The sequence below is a fragment of the Drosophila obscura genome, unplaced genomic scaffold (genome assembly GCF_018151105.1).
Source record: "Drosophila obscura isolate BZ-5 IFL unplaced genomic scaffold, ASM1815110v1 contig_25, whole genome shotgun sequence".
NCBI lineage: Eukaryota > Metazoa > Arthropoda > Insecta > Diptera > Drosophilidae > Drosophila > Drosophila obscura.
Genome location: NW_024542812.1, coordinates 2,217,042 through 2,236,660, shown reverse-complemented (window position 1 = coordinate 2,236,660; position 19,619 = coordinate 2,217,042). Strand labels below are relative to the sequence as shown.

At 46.3% G+C, this 19,619-nt stretch overlaps 3 protein-coding genes across 8 annotated transcripts; 2 read left to right on the top strand and 1 right to left on the bottom strand.

Moving 5' to 3' along the window:
• Positions 1–34: 34 nt before the first annotated feature.
• On the top strand, positions 35–4,028 carry LOC111078601 (GPI ethanolamine phosphate transferase 3). The gene is made up of 6 exons (XM_022373388.2): positions 35–472; positions 540–1,183; positions 1,255–1,438; positions 1,518–3,126; positions 3,205–3,665; positions 3,732–4,028. The coding sequence occupies exons 1-6, from the start codon at positions 326–328 to the stop codon at positions 3,930–3,932; spliced, it is 3,246 nt and encodes a 1,081-aa protein (XP_022229080.2). The 5' UTR covers positions 35–325; the 3' UTR covers positions 3,933–4,028.
• On the bottom strand, positions 4,024–13,128 carry LOC111078602 (TRPL translocation defect protein 14). Of its 6 annotated transcripts, none has more exons than XM_022373391.2 (12): positions 12,799–13,123; positions 12,255–12,687; positions 11,147–11,214; positions 10,862–10,899; positions 10,413–10,450; positions 9,370–9,501; positions 6,285–6,413; positions 6,077–6,213; positions 5,605–5,818; positions 5,212–5,542; positions 4,959–5,143; positions 4,024–4,675 (listed from the first exon to the last, which is right to left on the bottom strand). In XM_022373391.2, exons 2-12 carry the CDS (start codon positions 12,514–12,516, stop codon positions 4,620–4,622), a joined length of 1,590 nt encoding a protein of 529 aa, XP_022229083.1. In that variant the 5' UTR covers positions 12,517–12,687; positions 12,799–13,123; the 3' UTR covers positions 4,024–4,619. The 6 variants fall into 6 exon arrangements, with proteins under 6 accessions (XP_022229083.1, XP_022229085.1, XP_022229081.1 ...); XM_022373389.2 differs by lacking the exon at positions 4,024–4,675 and having other exon boundaries at positions 4,686–5,143; positions 12,799–12,831; positions 12,906–13,124; XM_022373393.2 differs by lacking the exon at positions 9,370–9,501 and having other exon boundaries at positions 12,799–13,122.
• A 1,737-nt stretch (positions 13,129–14,865) lies between these two features.
• On the top strand, positions 14,866–19,002 carry LOC111078624 (kelch domain-containing protein 10 homolog). Its single transcript, XM_041594289.1, has 3 exons — positions 14,866–16,033; positions 17,178–17,735; positions 17,806–19,002. The coding sequence occupies exons 1-3, from the start codon at positions 15,230–15,232 to the stop codon at positions 18,232–18,234; spliced, it is 1,791 nt and encodes a 596-aa protein (XP_041450223.1). The 5' UTR covers positions 14,866–15,229; the 3' UTR covers positions 18,235–19,002.
• Positions 19,003–19,619: the final 617 nt, after the last annotated feature.

Here is a 19,619-nt window from a genome sequence, read left to right as displayed (position 1 = left end):
TCAGGGCTGCATTATGTCATCAGCTGTTTCGTTGGACAGGGTGGAACGACTCTGAAAAGTTTTTCAGCCAGTTCGGCAGAAAATGACGAATTTTGAATGAAAACAATAACCAAAGAATACGCGTCGTGATGCATAGAACTTGAGTACGGATCGGCTACGTGCGGCTTCAAATTAAAGTGCAATTAATTACATAGTTTAATAGAGTGGAAACTGGTCCCGTCCCCGAAACAGGCCAGGGCATTGTTCTAAATGCCGATTAGCTTCTCTGTACATACATACACATGTACATGCTTAGTCTAGTTAGTCAAATCACTGCGGCGGAAAGATGAACGTCATCTACTTGTTCGTGCTCGTTTGGCTGGCCCTTTTGATATGCAGTGGAGTGTTGTTGTTCTCTCGTGGGTTTCTTCTTGCCCGCGTCTCCAAAACGGAAACTAGTACTTGCCGTCGCCTCTCCACGAACCACAATGATGTGAGTCTTTACGGTTAATCTTTAAATTTCATCCACTCAGACGAGTCTAATGTCGTGTCATTTGCAGGAGTATGTGCTCACGCCCGAGGTTGTGAACGAAATCTTTAAGGATGTCAATGCCTCGTCCAACTTGTGTCTTCCACAAAAGTCAAAAGTCATTATCCTAGTCGTTGATGCGCTTAAATATGAATTTGGCCTTTATAAAAGTAACATCACCGAACCGTTGCCTTATGAGAATAAACTGAGTGCCCTGCAGGAGCTCCTGGACCGCAGTCCGGACCAGTCGCGGCTTATGCGCTTTAAGGCGGACCCACCCACCACCACCCTGCAGCGGCTGAAGGGTCTCACAACCGGCAGCCTGCCCACGTTCATAGATATTGGATCGAACTTTGCGTCGCCCGAGATCAACGAGGACAATGTAATCGATCAGATAGTGAAAAGCGATCTGCCGCTGGTGTTCTTGGGCGACAGTACCTGGACGGATTTGTACCCGCGCCGTTTTAAGCGCGCCTACTCATATCCCAGCTTCGATATATTCGACCTGGATAGCGTTGACAATCAAATAATGAAACACTTGCCCAAGGAGTTGGCTAGCGACGATTGGCAAGTGCTAATTGCCCATTTTCTGGGCGTGGATCATTGCGGACACAAGCACGGACCTCTGCACGAGGAGATGGCTCGCAAGCTAACCGAAATAAATCAGATCATAGGGTAAATACTGAGGACACCATATTCCGGATGGCCGAATAGACGCAAAAGTATCGTTTATATTGCATTTACAGCTCCGTGGTAAATGGCATGGACAACGATACCACGTTGTTGGTGATGGGCGACCATGGCATGACAGCATCCGGGGATCACGGCGGCGACACTGATGACGAAACGAATGCTCTGCTGTTTGCCTACTCCAAGCAGAGCAAGTTCTTTGGCAGCGATTCGGGCTCTGATAGCGAAACACTGCAGCAGGTGAGATAAGACAAGCGCAGACGTGGAGGTAATCTGGCACACGTCACAATGATATGTTAACTGTCCAACTGTGTTCCAGATTGATCTGGTTCCTACACTCGCGGCCATACTGGGCGTGCCCATTCCGTACTCCAACTTGGGGCTGATTAATTTCAACATCGTTCCCGATGTGCCTGTGCCGCACTTGAGCAAGTTCCAAACCCTTCTGCTGCACGCCTGGCAGAACGCTCAGCAAATCTATCGCTACTTCTTCAAGTATGCCATGGAGAACAAACGAACTTTCGACGTTCACGAAATGGACAAGCTGGAAACGGAGTTCATACTGCTCACCCACCGAGTCCAAACCATTTACAATGAGGTCGCCTACAAGTCCTTTGTGCGGGACCTGAACGCCAATTTGCGTGATGTTCTGAGCACATGCCGTGAGATCTGGGTCAAGTTTGAACCGACGCAGATGTCCCAGGGCCTTCTCTTCTGCTTCCTGCCCTTATTCTTTGCATTTCTCCTGATCAATAACTCCCGCCCAGCAGACTTCGCGAAGATGTTCAAGCCCAAGGGAATTTTCTACACGTACCTGCTCAATCTCGCCGCGGGCGTCTTTGGATATCGCTATTACAAGAATTTCTCCTTTAAGTCAGAAGAACACGGCGTGATCTTCTTCACAGCCATCACCAGTACCGTCATATTGGCGTTCTACACCCTGCAGCATTGGACCAACATTGCCAGCAACTGGGCGAATGTCAGACGCTTTGGTCACATGCCCACGCGACTGCTGCTCTTTTCCACCATGGCCGTGTTTTTCTCCAATAGCTTCGTCATTCAGGAGGCGAAGATTTTGTCCTATCTCCTGGGGGCCGTTATTCTTCTGCTATCCTACGAGCTCCTACAGCTCAGTGCCCGCTTCGATTTCAAGAACAAGTTCAAGGCATCCCAGTTCTTGCGCTCTACCGCTCTGAGGCTGATCCTGGCCAGCATATTGGCCATTTGCTTTATACGCTTTGCGTACACGCTTTTCCGCTGTCGCGAGGAGCAGGGCAACTGCACGGACTTTGCCACCAGCAATACCTCGGGATTCTCAATCAAAAAGCCCGGTACGGGAAAAACCTACATACTGGCGGTCGTTATAATTGTGATCTACACGACGCTCACGCGATTGTATCTTCGCTCCTGCGGCAATCTGACGGGGAACTCGCCGAACGTGCTGCTGGCCCGGTATGGACCGACGGTGGCCTCCATTTGCGCTGGCGGCCACGTGCTGCTTGCCAACAGCTCCATCAAGAACATACAACGCACTCACATCGATGCCATGGCCTTGGTGATCTATGGTCTGTTCCTGTTGCAAATCATCGTTCTAAGCTGGGCGCCACTGATGACCTTCGTGCTGCCACCCCGCAACCCCAACATTGTTACCGTCAACGGAAACGGCAGCATTGTACCAGAGATATTCAAAAAAATGAAGCGCATGTATGAGGGCGACGATGCCGAGCGACGCTCCGAAATACCCATTGTCTATGGCCTGGCCACCGTCTACTCCTCCATCACCATTACCTTTGGCGTATTCTTGGCCATGATGATGATTGTTCTGCTGGAGCCGCGTGCCGCCATCGGTCTGGTGGTGTGTGTGGCAGTTGGCGCCATTCTGCTCAGTGTGCAGGGCATCCTACGGTATCGGACTGCCACCAGCTTTGGTGAGTGATTATTTCAGGAAACTTCATTGATTGGATGGGTGGGTCGGTCCCTAAAGCAGTCAATTTTCTTTCTTTCAGAGAGCTGTGTGCAGCCGACGTTTACAGCTTTGGTGGGCTGGTTCCTGCTGGCCCACTTCTGTTTCTTTGCCACCTCGCATCAAACAACGCTGTCGCAGATCGATTGGCGAGCCGCCTTTGTGGGACGCACCAGTGGCATTGGCCAGTCGAACATAGTCTCCGGTGCCTTGGTCATCCTGAACACCTTCTGTGGGCCAATTTTCTTCTTCTGCATGTATGCCCTGTTGAGCACGGGGACCTTTTCGCTCTTCGCGCTTTTCCCAAGTCTCATTCGGAGCTGCAGTAACAGCGGTCGCAGTGGCAGCAAAACTGATGCAGCCGTTGCCATGTCCGATATTGCCAATGAGGCGGTGGGCTTCGATATGACTCGAGGCGAGCTGACTTTGTACGAGTACGAGGATGTCTTTCTCGGCGCCGGCTTCAAGCTGGCCACCCAATTCTTTATGCTGCAGGGTATCAAGGTTGGATCAGATTCTCGTTCTATGAAATGTGGCACTTAATTAAATCTATTCTCTCTCTTCTCTTAGATTTTCTGCGCTATGCTGGCCTGCACCATACATTGCCGGCACCTAATGGTCTGGAAAATCTTTGCCCCGCGATTTATCTACGAGGCCCTGGCCACCTTTGTCAGCCTGCCGGCCCTCATTGTAGGATATGTGCTGCTCCTGCGAATCAATCGCGCAGTGGACACTCTTATAAAGCGCATCAACAAGGCCAAGACGCAATAGGTTCCGCCGCTTTTCGCGTAGCCATTTAATTCTCCCAAATACAATTATTTATTTAGATTGTAATAAACCGATATTAAGGACAACAAAGAGCTTTTGGTGGTCTTGTATGTGTATTTGTAATCGTATTTACTATGTTCTTAAAGCTAAATTTAAAATTATCGTTTCACATTCTCCAAAAGACACAAAAAGTTTAAAATTTATCGCGCATCCACGGATATACGTACAGCGTTTGTAGTAGTTTGTAGTTAGTTATGGCTTACAAAATTAGCACGAGCAAACTTGACAAGAAAATTAAGTACAATTTGTGGTGGTTGGTTTACCACCGATTTGGGTGAAACTGAAAACGAACGTATAAACTATAGACTCGACGACACATACTACGCCTCTGGCTTACAGTTTCTCTTCCTCGGGCTAAGTACGCAAATAAGTAACATTGTGTGTGTTGCTTGCTTATAGAGCATCACCAGCTGACCCTGCCAGGCGATTGAATGCTTCATCTCTGTGGAGAATCCGCGTGAATGCTCTAATCTTTTCGACCTTGCTCGCTCTATCGTGTGAATCACACGTCAGCTCTCTTTGTACATTTTGTTGCCAGGTAGGTCATAGTTGTTGTGGTTGTTGTTTGCTTCTGTCGTGTAATATGCATGTGCAAAAGAGATTCAGGGAGGAACAGGGCAATTTTGAAGTCTACTGGCCATTGAGTACCAACGGCGTGTTAGTGACTCCGTTAGCGGCGCCCTTGGCTACAAAATCAAAAGAAGAAACACAGTCAGGCCGAAATCAAAATCAAAAAAAAAAGCGAACAGTAAATGAAGGGTTCATCAGAAAGACAAAGATGGGCATGCAAGGACTTGTGGCACGACGGTATGTACATTAGTTGGTTATCAAGCATTTGGTTCTGTATTCTTTGGCTGAGCATGATGTTGATAGCGATTGCGATGGCGACAGCTCCTTAGTCGCTGGTTTCGTCGTAGGGATGATACTGCTTCTGCTTCTCTTGTTGCAGTTGTTGCTCTTGCTGCTTACCATGCGTCGCCGTGCGGCAGAACTTCTTGGTGGTGCTCCAGTCCTCCTTCAGTGACAGATTGAACATGGAATAGTCCGGATCGCCGGTAACCTCCTTCACGATGTTCAAGAACTTGGGCATGCAGTTTTTCAGCGCGTCACCAGTGAGCGAAGAATACGTTTCCAGCAGCACCAATCCCTTGCAGCTAAAATTGGGCAAATATATAAGCAACGGATGGGCCGGGGACAGGCAACCTGGATATGTGGCACGTACCGTGGATGTCCGGGCTCCTTGTAAATGTCCAGCTGGAAATATTGGTTGTTGATCAAGAAGCAGCGACGCTTCTTGTAGATGGTGAAGTGAGCATCGTCACGCTGCGCCAGCAGGTTCATGTAGTCGCGATGCGTTAGCTGTGTCTTCACCTCGATGCGAGCCTGGCCATGCACATTGGGTCGCCGCTGCGTATGGATGTAGCTCCAGTGATTCTTCTGTCCGCGCTTGCGCAGGCGTGCCTGCACCTTGGGTCCGCCGGACTGCAGATAATGATGCACCACGTCGAAGTCCTGAAAGGGCGGAAACTCGCTGTCGGGCGGTAGCATGGCGACTGCAATGAAGAACACGCAGTTAGAGAAGATCCCGTGTGGATGTGTAAATCTCATGACATACCCAAATATTTAAGCTTGCGCGATGTGGCCTGCAGACGATCACCGATGTCGATGCCTACCTTCTGGCACACGGACTCGATCAGGCGATTCATCTTGGCCTCGAAGTTGGTGGAGTTGTCGATCACGTCGAAGTAGGGATGTCCCACCCAAGCAGCCGCTGACTTGTAGTCCAGTTCCCGCGCCAGATCAACGCCCTCCGAACGGCAGGCGTGGTCCTGCAACAAATACATTGATCAAAAAATTAGCTTGTGCCCCAACTAATTTCAGACTACTCAAGCCCCAGCCCTTAGCCCCAACTAGAAAGCCTCTGGCGATAGTTATACGCGATAGGTATCATATGTTTAGCCATTAATCTGTTGGGTACCTGATAATGGCGCTTTCTGTTCTACCGTGGTTTTGGGCGTTTGTTTTGGCAAACAAAAGAATTGGTCAAGTGAAAACAGTTCCGCTGGAACCGACCGCTGGTTACTCACCTCCGTAGAGTAGAAGTCCTCGGCCCCGTTGGCGGCCGACACCAAGTGCAAGATTTGGTTGTAGCGGTTGTCGCGCATCTCAACGGGGTTCCACTTGTTGCCCGCCATCATTTTCTCCCACTTGTCCTTCGATATATCTGACGAAATGGGAGGGGAAGCCAAATGTTAATCATCGGCTCCGTGTGTGGTTTCGATTTTATTCACTTACATGCACTTGCGTCCATGACACCGCGATCGCATATAATCAGGCAGTTGCGGGTGCTCGAGTTGCCAAGCTCGAAGTAAGTGTTCTCGATCTGCACCATGGTGCGTATCAGATTCTCCTGAAATTTATAGGCTACAAGGGGGAGGGAAGTTTTACTGCTTGTGCATTGGTCGGTCGTTGGACTCTCGACTCATTTGCAATCGAAGTCGAAACAAATGGAAATCAAACACGAGTAAATACAATTGCAAGCAAATTCGAATAGAAGTTGAGAGACACACGCTGGCTGGGTATCGAATTATGAACAGAAAACTTATTTGATTGGCGCTGATGCTGATTCGATTAAGATGACAATGCTTGATGGACGATGGCCAGTATCCAGTAACTCAAAAAGTTTGTTGACTTTATTTACATTTGTCGGTCGATTTGAAGATGCATGAAACGCTGTTGGGGGGCTTGAATCGATGAAAATAGTGAGCACACTGCAAAACGAAGCCAACCATCGATCCACAATCATCTTTGTGATTTAGATATCTGATATCTTGTTTGTGGAGTAAAGTAGAGTTTTCTGTCACCCAAATTGGCTCGAGTCGAAATATCTCCAACGAATTATGGAATTGCTGGACTAAGATCTTGATTGATGAAAAAGAAATGTATTAAAATGCAATCTCCTATTGATATTGCTAGTAATCCCTTCCCTAATTATAACGATTGCCGAGAGTGACCCTGTGACCCTGATGCTTGTGGGGTATCAGCGAGATAGAGACTGGGAGCCAGTCGAAGCCTCCAAGTGATAAGCACAGCAGAGTCTGTCCTCGACTAAAAACAGTTGCAGTGCGGGGCACAACGACACCTGTTGCGGGGTCACGTGACGTTCCGCGAAAATGCACCGCTTGCCGAGTTATGTTGTTGCTGCGCTCGTAATAGTTGCGCCGCTGCTGCCGCGACAGTAGCATTGAACTTGACTCGGCGCATCGAGTGGCAGGTGAAATTGATCGATTGGGTGTGGTGTGGGACGCCTGCCCGTCCACAGTGTTTTGTTTTGCTTTCTTTTTCCCTGTCCGACTTCTAATTCAATTAGCGATGTGCATATAAGAGGAAAATAACGAAAATACATTAAAATAGTATTTAGCTGGTTGGTTGGTAGGTTGATTGTACACGTATGTACATACACATGTACATATGTAGTATGAATGTTTGTGCGTATTTTTACTCGTAATTTTGACAAAAGGTATGGCGCATCAGGAAATACTATACATCTGTATGATGTATCTGAATGCTATTAGTGTGTATATGTATGTATGTATGTATGTATGTCTGTATTTATTTATGGGAGTGTGTGGAAGCGTGTGTGGGTGTGCCCCGCCAACGTTTAATGAATCCGGAGCAGATATGTACGATATATGTATGTATGTAAATGTATGCAGATGAAGTTCTCGCCGGCACATTTTTAATTACATAATTAGTCTGGCTAATTTGCATAGTTTCAGAGCACAGATTTGACTAATGAAGAAGTTGGATAGGTACGTAAAATCAGAGAATAATAAAGGGCCGGTCAAGGCAAGGGGCAGGGGAAAAACTGAGCAAAACAAAATCATTGAGCAATCAATTCGGGAAATCAATTGACGAGCAGCATGGAGCGATAACGAGTTCAAACGGGAACTTTTTGGCAAGCATCAGAGCGCCAGTGTCCACAGACATACATATGTACTTGTGTATGTATGATATCAGCCTCTATATAAAGCACGCGGCACCAACAACAAGTGACGCTCGGCTGCGAAAAGTGAGCGAGGCAGCGGATGACGGGATCGCGTCAGAAAGCACGTGATGCGACAGAACACTTAAACTGTTTTCGTCTATAATGCACGTATTTAATTAGCCAGTCAATCATACATACATACATGTGTATATACCAGATATACAAATGTTCATAAATAAGTTAAGCCAAAAATGAAATCGAAAAATGTATTTCTTCTGGGAAAATGCCCATGTGGCCATGGCTGACTGGCTGGCCAAATATCGCCACACGAGGGTGTGTCTATACATATTTATGTACATAGTATACATATATACCGATTATAAAGGAAAGACAAAAGTCAATTTCAGTGAATGCTGCTAACAAGGGTTCAGCATTATCCGTCACAGTGAAAGTGAGATGGGAAATACTTGTGGGAAATCCCAATTTCCATTACTGCAGCTGGGGGGATGCAGTCCCAGCTGAAGAGTTCCAGCTATAAAAATAGGCACCAGCACACAGAATTTGGTCAGCAGTTGTGACACTACGACACATCGACTCAGTCGATAAACCCTAGAGATAATTATTGTGGTTTTTTCTAGATTCCAGCTGCCTGCAGTACTTCTTTGTGGAGATTATTCACAACTTTTATAATTGCTTGACTTCTAAAATAAATTATATTGTTACATGTTTCGAGCGTATACTGTTCACATACATATGTACATACATATGTATATCAACATGTGCGGCTAAATTTAAATGCCCCATTTAAATGTGCAGAAATCGTAGAAGCTGGCAAATGGCAGAGGCTCGGCGTGAAATAATATTATTGTGCAGAAATATATGTTTGTTAGATACGCGTATAGAGTGGCACATGGCGTGGGTGGCATAATGATTACAGCTTGTTAGACAGCTGCTGGACAGAGGTGTTAGGAGACCGCACAGAGAGACACACACCGTAAATCAAAGAACTGAAGCCAGAAATAAATGAAAATATATGTATGTATGCAAGTAAGACCAGTAAGTACGTGTATGAAGAATAATGTTTGCATTAGCCAAAATTCATATTCTGTCAACTCATTCGGGACGGACACGCACAGCGGACAGAGATCTGTTCAAGTCTTTGCTGTCGCCAGGAGATAAAGCAGCTCAAGCATACATACATATGTACATATGTACATATATGTATATTGGTACACAAACAAAGGCACAGGCACAGGAACAGGAACAGATTGGATGGACAGCGATAAGGAGGATCTGAACTCCGTTGAACAAAAGACACAAAGCGGGTCGGTTGCTTTAGAGATCAGCGCAAGAAGATTCGATCAGAGGGCCAGCTGATCGGCTCTCACTCACCTTCGCTGCCATTGGGCTTGGAGGCAGCCTTGGCCAAGCAACGCGGACAGGATGCGGTTAGGTCGATGAGACTGTGCTCCGGCGCGGCAAATGGCAGATCTTTGTAAACGAACGTGGTTGGCGTGGGCGGGTCTGCGTGGGTGGTACGCATGTGAGTGGGTGGGGTGGTTTGTTTTTGGGTGAGTGTGTACTAGCATCCATACGCATGTTAGATAGGCCCTAGCTGGACTCTCTACTGGCTACTCATGGCCCCCACCCATGGGTTCAAATATGGTAAGGAATTATGGCAAATCAACCTTCATGTGACCACCCCAGGCAGGCTTTCCATATCTTATCTTGGTACTGTTTTTGGCAATTTAGATACTCGCATTCTTGGGGCACCGGCACGGGGGGTGGGGCCTCCGCCTCCCACCAATTGCAAACTCGTTAAGAACGCAATTGACAAATTGGTCTCGAAATAAAAAGGAATAAGTTGCCAGCGGAATGGAAATTGTCATCAGTCACGCAATTCTCAAGTCAGTTGTCGGAGACAGCTCATCAGGATATCGGGGAAATACTCGGGAAATTCTTGGGCACAAAGGAATTACGTAAGCTTCATCATTGAGACGTGACTTTCATGGCGGCCGCCTTGCTATATATTCGGATATATGTACATACATATACGCAAAAAGATACGAGTATATGCATGTGTGTGTATGTATGTACATATGTAGATATACATACTATCTACCTATAGTATGTGGCATCGTTGGTCGCTGTCGCAGTTGCCTGATTTTAAAAATACATCTAGCATATATAGTACGTATAGTACAGCGCTTTCAAAGGTCTTTTTCTCTTTGTGTGGGTCCCGTCCCGCAAGTAAATATTTTGATTTATTTTAGCTTTCGAGAAACTGCGCTGAAACTGTCGACCTTGACAGTGCACGGCCGAGGAGGAGGACAAGGATGAAGAACTGGAAGATCGGACCCACGAGTGTTAGGAATATGCTTGCAAGTGTGAAACTCCTTTCCTACTCCTTTGTTCGTTGCAAGGCCTCTACTTACCTTCTTTCTCGGTCAGATCAGAGAACTTGACGCCGCCACTAGATATGCAGGAGAGGTGGAGAAACAGAGAGAGAGAGAGAGAGAGAGAAACAAAGAAGGCATTAGCATATTTACATTGGTGGTGGTGCAGGTGGTGATTAAGGTTGCGTCTACTAGGTAAGAGTTTCGAATATGATAGAGATACGACTGTTCAGTCGGAGTATGCAGGATTACGAACTCGACCCGTATCGGTATCGGTGTCGGTATACGTATACATATGTGTCCTCAAATTCTCGGCTGGGCGACCCAGCCTGGAGGCAAGCAAAGCTACTCGGAGCCAAGCTGAGGGTGCAGCTTCCCCAGTTGGTCTCTTTCGCTTTGATTGGCTCTTTTCAACGTTTTAATGTTTGAATCATTCATAGTTTGAGTGGTTGTGTGTGTGAGTGGAGAGAGAGAGAGAGAGCATTTACCTGAGTAACACAGTGGCCGTTTCAGGCACGCGGAACACCTGAAAATATTTAACATGCTCATTGCTTTGTTTCGAGTTTGCGGGGCAATAGGATGGTACGAAAGAATGAGATATAGAGAGTTTTCTTAAGGCGTTCTTTCTTAGTCTGCTGCTGCCCTGCTGCCCCTCTGATTGACCCACCAGGAGTGGGCACTACTTACAGCCGTAACAGCCCGTGGCCACAAAACAAAGCTCAAAAAACGCTAACATAACACTAAGTGCCCCCCGAATACCCCACAACACTCACCTTCCATCCCAGGTTCTCAAAGAACGTGCACAGACGGGACTGGCCCGTTGTCTTGCCGCCACAGGGACCTGAAAGCGTTTAAATGATTATTCAGATGGCAAAGAAATATTGATTCGACCGACCGACCGACTTTGAACAAATATCTCGATTGAGACCCAAATTCCAATTAGAAACGAGAACCAGTGAACAAACAGTTGCTGCTTAGCTGCTGCGGCGGAGAACCGCTCTAATTGTTCCTCAATTGTGCACTTCGCTGGAATGGGGACTGACATTGACTGCAATTACAGAGCTGCACATGCCCCATGGTCATTGCACCGCAGTCTGGTCTCTGGTGCCTGGTCCGTGCATCGATCAGGAATTGATCGGCCGGAAACATTACGGGCAGGCCCCAATGAAAAATAGCCCTCGGCGGGGACTTACGGGGGATTAGTCAATGAAGTGGAATGGAACGGGCGGGCCCTCGTACCCCTGACTCTGAATCAGAGCCTGCCTGAATGGGGCCTGTCGTTTATCAGCTTCTTCCTCAGCCTGTCGCCAAATTACGATTAGTGTGGTGCGGCAGAGGAAGTCAATACCGCCAAATGCGATAATAGACGAGGACAAATATATGTGTATACGAATATTTTTGTGTCTGCTCGCGCAACAGGCAAATAGAAGATAGGCCGCCTCTTCAATACGTCAATACCGTGTGTGTTCTAGCTAATCACAGTCATAACTTCGGCCAAATTAAATGATTAGACCACGCGCGCCCAAGCAACATCATATGAGCGGGGAATAAACAGGTTTGTGCCGCTCTTTTACATTCAAATGTAAATGATGTGCGACTTTAAAATAAAGCCGGTAGCGGCTACCTACTGTGACTGTGGCAGTGGCAGTGGCGATGGGAGCCAAGCATTATCAAACGACCAACGCCGCCAATTGAGGGGAAGCTGCGCGCAGGACAAGCTACCCCTCCACGCAGGCCTGCGACCTTGACATAAATCGGAAACAAATTGCACCTGGGGGTTTGGCAGGAGAGGAGACCAGGCGAATAGACACTTGTAACAGATACAGAAAACGCACACAGCCGAAGAGAAGCACTTTTTCAGTTTACTGGAAGAAAACTCACCGCCAGTTAAAACGATTTTGTACACACGCTTCTCCTTGCTCGACACGGAGCCCATTTTGTTCAGCTTCAGGCTCGGCTTTGGGGACGTGGATTTTTGGCTCTCCACGAGCTCCTGCTGCTCCTGTCCATTCCTGGCTGCCATCGCTGCTGCTGCTGCTGGTGCTAGTGCTGTCGTTGCCAGCAGAGACTGTTGCCCGTTGCTGACTGTCGCTATCGTGGCGAGGGCGGCAGGTGCCATTAGCTGGTCGGCTGCTGTTGCCATCTCGTCTCGTCGGTCCCTGTCAACTCTCGGCGTGGCAGGCGCAACAGCGGTCGTTAGGCTCTCCGTCAGTGTCGGTTTCGTTGTCTGATATACGTGGAAACTCTTCTACGCCGCAAACGGAGCAAATGCACGTGCCTTTTTAAGGTTATGAAGGGTCGTGGCCTACTAAATCTGTGCAATTTATAAAAACATTCAAATGTAATTGGCGACGTCCCCTTTTTCGGCGTTGAGTTATTCATTGGAATTTCAAGAGGTTAGATGGAATAAAGCAACTATTATTACCACGGATTGGGGTTGAAAACTATGACACGCGCGCTGCAATTTTAAACATGCGTGGAGTAAAGTATTGGTTGGACTCGGTCATTCCTTCAGATTGCGCGGGACCTCACCGAAATGCGACGATTCGACTCTTATGATACACCAAACGACCTCGGGGCCAACGTCAGGCGCAATGCTTCGTGCCACATCCGAGTTTATCGCTATCAAAGTCTATTCGATTTATAGTTGATCAGCATTTTGTTATTGAGTTGACACCGCATCCGAATATTACACAAGCGTAAAAAACAATATGAGAAAATGTGTGTCGACGGCGGTCTTTATGGGGACTCTATTTAATATTATATCGATATGTCGAAGAACCCAATGTTTTTTTATATTTATACGATAGTATCGGTATGATATTTCGCCGATGTATACTAGAGGTGGCGAAACATCGATGTTCGCGGACATCAATGTTTTGAATTAAAATTAAAAATAGAAACACATGGTGTATATCTACAATTCGCTTCGAATTTTACGCTTCTAAAAATCTTTATCAGCTGATGACTTAAAGTCAAGAGATAAAATTTAAAAATTTAATGAAAAGTTTTTTTACGAGCTTTCTGTTCTTATTTTCTTGCCCTTTGTGCAAAAAATATGTCGAGAAATTATAACTTTTCAGATATTAGAACCAGCCCAGGAACAAAGTGGTTCTTATATCCGAACTTCGACTGTATTAAAATTGAATATAATAAATTTAACATGGTTTAACTTCCTAAAGCTATGTGGGTCACAATATATATTCAAATTATTAATATGTTTTTACCCACATACCTTTTGAGATATTCGCCATGGAACATCAATGTTTCCAAAAATTTAAAAAACATCTCATTTTAAACTATAAGCATAGTACTCAGACGCGCGAAGTTTTCCGACGATCGAATCAGGGATGATATTCGTATGGAAGCCCCCATTTTATACCCGTACTCAAAAAGAGTTAAGGGGTTTATTATATTTGTGCTAAAAATGGATGTGTGTAACGCAGAGAAGGAAACGTATCCAACCCCATAAAGTATATATGTATGTTCTTGATCAGCATTAATAGCCGAGTCCATATAGCCATGTGTGTCTGTCCGTCCGTCTTGATGAGCGCCTAGATCTCAGAGACTAGAAGGTTGCGGGCCCAACTGCCAAATGGGAACAAAGCAAACGAAAAAGGGTTGTACATTTGGTAGCTGATCTCGATTCCAATTCCCAATTGCAACCTTCATTTTTTTTTTCATTTTTTAGGTTTGGTTAACGAATTTTAGCTCCAAAGTTTATTAAAGTCCCATATCTATCAGAAAAAGTCGGTTTTGGTCCTTGAGGAAAAAAAAGTAGGATCTTGTCGAGTAGTGTTATTTAACCAGAACTGCGTAAAATTGTTTAAGCTTCATAATATTTGTGCGCAAAATGCCCGTTGTTCGACAATGGGCCAAGCATTGTTCAGTTCAGTTGTTCCCTGTTCAAGATTACTCTGCGAGACAAAATTACTTTGCAGATCTTACACTTGGCCTTTTGGTCGTCCAAATGCTCAAAATTATCCCAAATCGAACTAAAACTGCGTTTTAGATACAAATTCTGTTCACTTGCTTAACGGTTAAATTTTGTTGGAACAAGGGGCTCACTGGCTCACGGCAACACTGTTTCTATGACTGTGTGGCAACTTTTCTTACAGCGTCGCGTTTTTGCTTTGAATTTCCAAATTTTAATACAAAACATTAAGTATGTCTCTTAAACGCAAATTAAGTTCGACCATCCTCTCATGACAAGTGCGAGCATAATTAAGACAGAGCGCGGTCTGCTCTGGCTGTGCTACCAAAATCTCTGTGCTATCTCTCTCTTCGCAGCCAAGTTGAGCAAATACAGATCAACTACCAAACTTTAGAGACGGCAAAAGTGCAGTCCTATGTGGAAAAGATTACACAAAAAAAAGGCTAATTTAATCTAAATTCATTTCAGGAATCCCCAGACTACACAGTCGATAGTTGCAAAACTATTTCTACCATCGATTCTATCGATAGTAATATTGATGGTTTACTCTTTTTAAAGCGTAGTTTTCCATGCGCGGAAATTTATTTAATGTAGTCCTAATCAATCTGCAATACAAAATATAATAAAAAATTCGTGTCGTAATAACTTAAACGTACATTTTCCACACAGCACATATGATGTGCCCACTGATGTGTGTGAGTGCGAGTGAGTGAGAGCGTGGAATGTCAAAATGACAGCAACAAAGCAAGCAGTATAGCAAAACCAGCTGTGCGAGGTCGTGGCCCCCTCCCGAAAACAACAATATCCAAATTTGTAAAAATTAGACAATATTTTACGTTCCGTTCTGAAGAAACCCCAAATAAAAACAAAAATTGTGCGGGCCAAAATTGTCTATTATATAATTCAGTTAATTAAGCGTGGTATGCACATGCTACAACCAGCCAGACTCAAGTGCATCACTATATCGACACTGCGTCATACCTGGAGATATTTTCTGTTCGTAGCCAAGCTGCTGCACTACATCTACACGAAAGTCAGTCATCCCCTGCGGCTGCCAACGAATTGGGAGCACAACAACAATATCATGGATCAGGAAATGCCAGAAGACCAAGACATGCCAGAGGAGGGAGGCCATCGGGAGAATATGATCGAAGAGCAACAGGATGACCATATGAATTTGCTGGCACGCTTTCAGGCCGTAGGAGCTATGGAGCCAGACAGTGACATGGATGACGAGGACGACGATGATGTGGATGTGGACTATGGCGATTCGGACTCGGAGCTTGAGGAAATGTACTCAGATGAGTCGAGCAGCTCAAGTGACGAGGAGCAGGACTCAAAAGATATTTCGAAAAGCACCCTCAGCGTGTGCCTATTCCCCGATAAACAGCAGCAGCAGCCAAAGACACTGCGCCAGTACAGCTTCCAGCCACTGCGGCTGGTGAAGTGCGCCTACAAGGACAAGCATTTCGCTGGAGGTTTCCCGCTTGCCCGCAGTGGCCACCGCATCATCGCCTCAAACTCGCATCTGTACTCTCTGGGCGGCTACAATCCGCGGAGCGCTGTCAATGCAGCTCGGCGCGGACGCTGCCTCCTCTTCCAGGAGCTCTGGAGCTACAACTTTGCCACGAATCTCTGGAGGCTGGAGCTGAATGCAGAGAACGCCAGCAACTTGCCTGTGGAGCTGGCCTCCAACGCATTGACCATTCACAATAACGTGTTGATTGTGAGTATTTGTCGAGAGGGGAGGTGTAAGACAAAAATAGATAAATGTCTCTCTGATCTTCTCTGTGTGGGTGTGTGTATGGGAGATTGAAAATGTGCGTGTGTGTGTGAATAGGAAAGCGAAACTGTTAGAGAAACCCCCAGACCCGCAATGTCCGCCCCGTTCCGTGAATTGCAATGAAAACTTGTTTTTCCTAGCAAACGGGCAGAGCCCTATGCAGTCCATCCAATAACGGGCCTCAGCAGATCTCGCAGATCTAACGAAAGTATTTCTGGGTTAAAGAGAGCTCTGCTCTCCGTGCAATACGGATGAATGCCTGGGCCAATGCCACGCCCTGCCCTGCCCTGCCCTCGATGCTCTTCCGCCTCTCCGCTTTGTTTATGCATTCTAAACACTCGAAATGTCAGCCCAAACAAACGGGAATCGCCCGATTCCGAGCGCCAACAACTGCCCCCATGGCCATTGCCGTTGCCACTGCAGCAGTCTCAATGTCTGTCTCTCTCTCCCTCTCTGTCCGCCTCGGTCTCGGCCTATGTGTCTGTCTCCGTCCCTGTCTGTGCGCATGCCATGCGAGTCCAACCCTCTTTCTGTTGTTTTGCTTTCCATTTTAGTTACTACGCAGTTGTTGTTTATGCTGCGGCATGCAACAACTTGTTTTCCAGCTTTTCCCTCCTCCCGAACTCGCGATGAAAAACAAAATCGCTTCCCTGCCCATGCCCGCCACATCCTCCCTCTAATCGCAGCTGAGAGCGCGCGCGCTTTTGTGGGGGACTACTGTGACTGACTGCCTTTGGCATTTTATGCTGGCTCTTGGCTGCAAATGCCCTTTTCCTATACTGTGCACTCCTCAATTAGCAGTAATTTGATGACGAATCATGACCGATACACACAAAATATAATGGAGACGAATGTGTCCGCTTATCTGGGGCGACGCCGCAGAGGCTCAGGCCTCTATTCGGTTCCCTCCCGAGCAGATAAGCAGTGGCTGTCATTGGCTTTGTGGGCTCAATATCTTCTAATTTAATGCATCGCCAGCAATTTCAGGGGCGTGCAAATGCACACACATCACCCACTACTCGCTTCCTAGGTACGAAATGGAGATAAATACATATGTTTCAATTGATCGTTCTATTGCTCTTTGCAGTCTCATGGAGGTACTGGCTATCCATTCGGGGAGTCCTGCTCGAACGATTGCTATGTGTATCGAACGGCTAGTGTTGGGGCGACGCCTGCCGTCGAGCGCCTAAAGGTCACTGGGGATCTGCCAACGGCCCAATACGGTCCAGGTATTGTGATCCACAAGAATTATCTGTACACAATCGGGGGAACGACTGGCTTCGACTATACCTGCGACGTCTACCGCTTGGACCTGCACACAGGAGTGTGGGAGAATGTGTACATTAGTCGGCCGGAGATGCGCGAAGATCCCGAGGGCCGCTACCGTCACGAGGTGATCTACGATGGAAAGCACGTGTTTGTGCTTGGCGGCGGCACTTCACACTCTGTCTACGATCTGCAGCGCATTCCGGCGTACAACTTGGATGCTAACTGCTGGGACTACTTTGACACTTTCCCAGATAGACGGATCGTCGATCTGGCGCAGAACAATAAAGGCTATCCAAAGCCACGCAAGTGCTTCTCGTGTGTGCAACACCAGTCCACCAACGGAGACATCGAAGCCTTCATAACGGGTGGCTTACAGGTGCGTTCAGGGCTTACTGCTTGAAATATATAATATTCATATTTTGCCAACTTTTCACCCCCATGCTTAGGGTGACTTTTCGACATACTTCTCGGACATTTGGAAGCTGAATATGCGCACCAAACAGTGGTTCCTCATTGAGACAAGTCTGCCACGACCCTTGTACTTCCATTCGGCCGCACATTCGGACAACGGCTGCATGTACGTGTTCGGGGGCATCGAGTACAATGACAAGGAGATGCGGCGACGCAACGGCCTCTACAAGATGTGGATGACCGTGCCAAAGCTGAGCGAAATGTGCTGGGATGCCATCACCTACTACAACGATAATCTCGACATCTACGATACCAAGGCGCTTCTGAAGGCTGGCATACCCAAGACATTCACGGATCGCCTGCCGGCGCAAACGAGGAAGAAGACCGAGAAGATCGAACCAGATCCATCCATGCTTATATCTCTTTACTCCCACCCGAAGCGTGCTCGCTCCACAACGCAGTAGGTTCTTGAGACTAAATCAAAAACCTTCTCCCCCCCCCTTCCAAACAGAAAAAAAAAACAAATTTAATAACGAGGAATGGATGACCCTTTGGTGCCGTGCCACCTGGCCTCTTATATACCAACAAAACTTTGCGTTACTATTGTTTAAAGGTTTTGTTTTGATATTGAGCGCGCGCTGTGATCGAATACGAAGGACATTTATAGTTGTACACATGCATACATCATACATTTGTATGTATTTTGATATTTCGTAGACTCGAAAGAAAAGGGCGGGCGGACATGTTTAGCATGTAAATAGGATTGTAATTAAGTTAGCTAGCTGAACAACAATCTGAACAACAACTCCATATAATATACTACAAGCAATTCTAAACACCAGCTTAACAGATCGGATCGTTACAGTACCGCCAGCAGCGCACTCCCCACCACCACCCCCAGCCACACCCACATCCTCAAAAATATATCGAGTGTATTTCTCGACTATGTAATTTCTCTTCACCCGCACAGAGACTTGGCACCCAAAAGAAATTAGTTTTGAAGGCTACACCAAACAATGTCATATAGAGGAGGTCTGCATACATGCACCTCCGATGTATTTTTGTCCAAGTGTACATAATATTTAGCAGTAGTAATATTTAAATAACTTAAGAGAATCCATCAAAACAATATTGCGATATAATGTACCAATGCAAGCATCAGTTTGCTCGGATAATCTTACCCAAGACTAAATTTGGTTGAATCTAAGTTAATAAATACATTTTTAATGCAACACCACCCATCCTTAACATACTAGAATTGTAGCATTCGCATTCTACTCCACCAAAGCCATTAATCATCACGATATTGCGTAGTTGACCCACTTTCTAGTTTCCACGAAATCTCTTAGGGTGCATTCCCTAATGGGATGGGATAGAATGGGTTTGGGGGATTCTCAGAGTCATGCGCAAATGCACCCAAAAAGTAAAGGTATGTTGAAAACTCGGTGGTTGGAAAAACTGTTGCTGACCCCGTCGCAGAACCTGAATGCATAGAACAAAGAGATTTATGCAGTTTTGCTGCGTAATAAGTCCGTGACCCAGTTTATCCATGACGTCATAAGTGAGACGTCCATGACGAAATACGGAAATGTTACGGAGCACGAAGATATGAATTGAATATCAATTAATCTTATATAAGAGTCATATATTTCGATGGGTATTCGTAAAATATGTATTAATAAAAAATTAATCCTTATTAGCTGCCAGTGTGACGACATTGTCATACTTATTATACCTCGCTTTGCGCTATAAGGTATCCTGACGGTTATTTCTAGAAACAATATTAAAAAGAATAGCCATGCTTTGCTTTTGTAAATTTAAATCAAATTCTCAGTTGGCGGCAAAGAGT

What these genes read in the sequence shown, in the direction of transcription:
- LOC111078602 (XM_022373389.2), bottom strand. Translation starts at nt 12,516, where the DNA reads ATGGCAACAGCAGCCGACCAGCTAATGGCACCTGCCGCCCTCGCCACG. An exon ending in ACGGCCACTGTGTTACTCAG is followed by an intron (nt 10,451 to 10,861) that starts GTAAATGCTCTC and finishes CTGCATATCTAG; the next exon opens with TGGCGGCGTCAAGTTCTCTG. An exon ending in TGATCTGACCGAGAAAGAAG is followed by an intron (nt 9,502 to 10,412) that starts GTAAGTAGAGGC and finishes CCACCCACGCAG; the next exon opens with ACCCGCCCACGCCAACCACG.
- LOC111078601 (XM_022373388.2), top strand. Translation starts at nt 326, where the DNA reads ATGAACGTCATCTACTTGTTCGTGCTCGTTTGGCTGGCCCTTTTGATA. An exon ending in TCGGACTGCCACCAGCTTTG is followed by an intron (nt 3,127 to 3,204) that starts GTGAGTGATTAT and finishes TCTTTCTTTCAG; the next exon opens with AGAGCTGTGTGCAGCCGACG. An exon ending in TTATGCTGCAGGGTATCAAG is followed by an intron (nt 3,666 to 3,731) that starts GTTGGATCAGAT and finishes CTCTTCTCTTAG; the next exon opens with ATTTTCTGCGCTATGCTGGC.
- LOC111078624 (XM_041594289.1), top strand. Translation starts at nt 15,230, where the DNA reads ATGCACATGCTACAACCAGCCAGACTCAAGTGCATCACTATATCGACA. An exon ending in TTCACAATAACGTGTTGATT is followed by an intron (nt 16,034 to 17,177) that starts GTGAGTATTTGT and finishes TGCTCTTTGCAG; the next exon opens with TCTCATGGAGGTACTGGCTA. An exon ending in TCATAACGGGTGGCTTACAG is followed by an intron (nt 17,736 to 17,805) that starts GTGCGTTCAGGG and finishes CCCCATGCTTAG; the next exon opens with GGTGACTTTTCGACATACTT.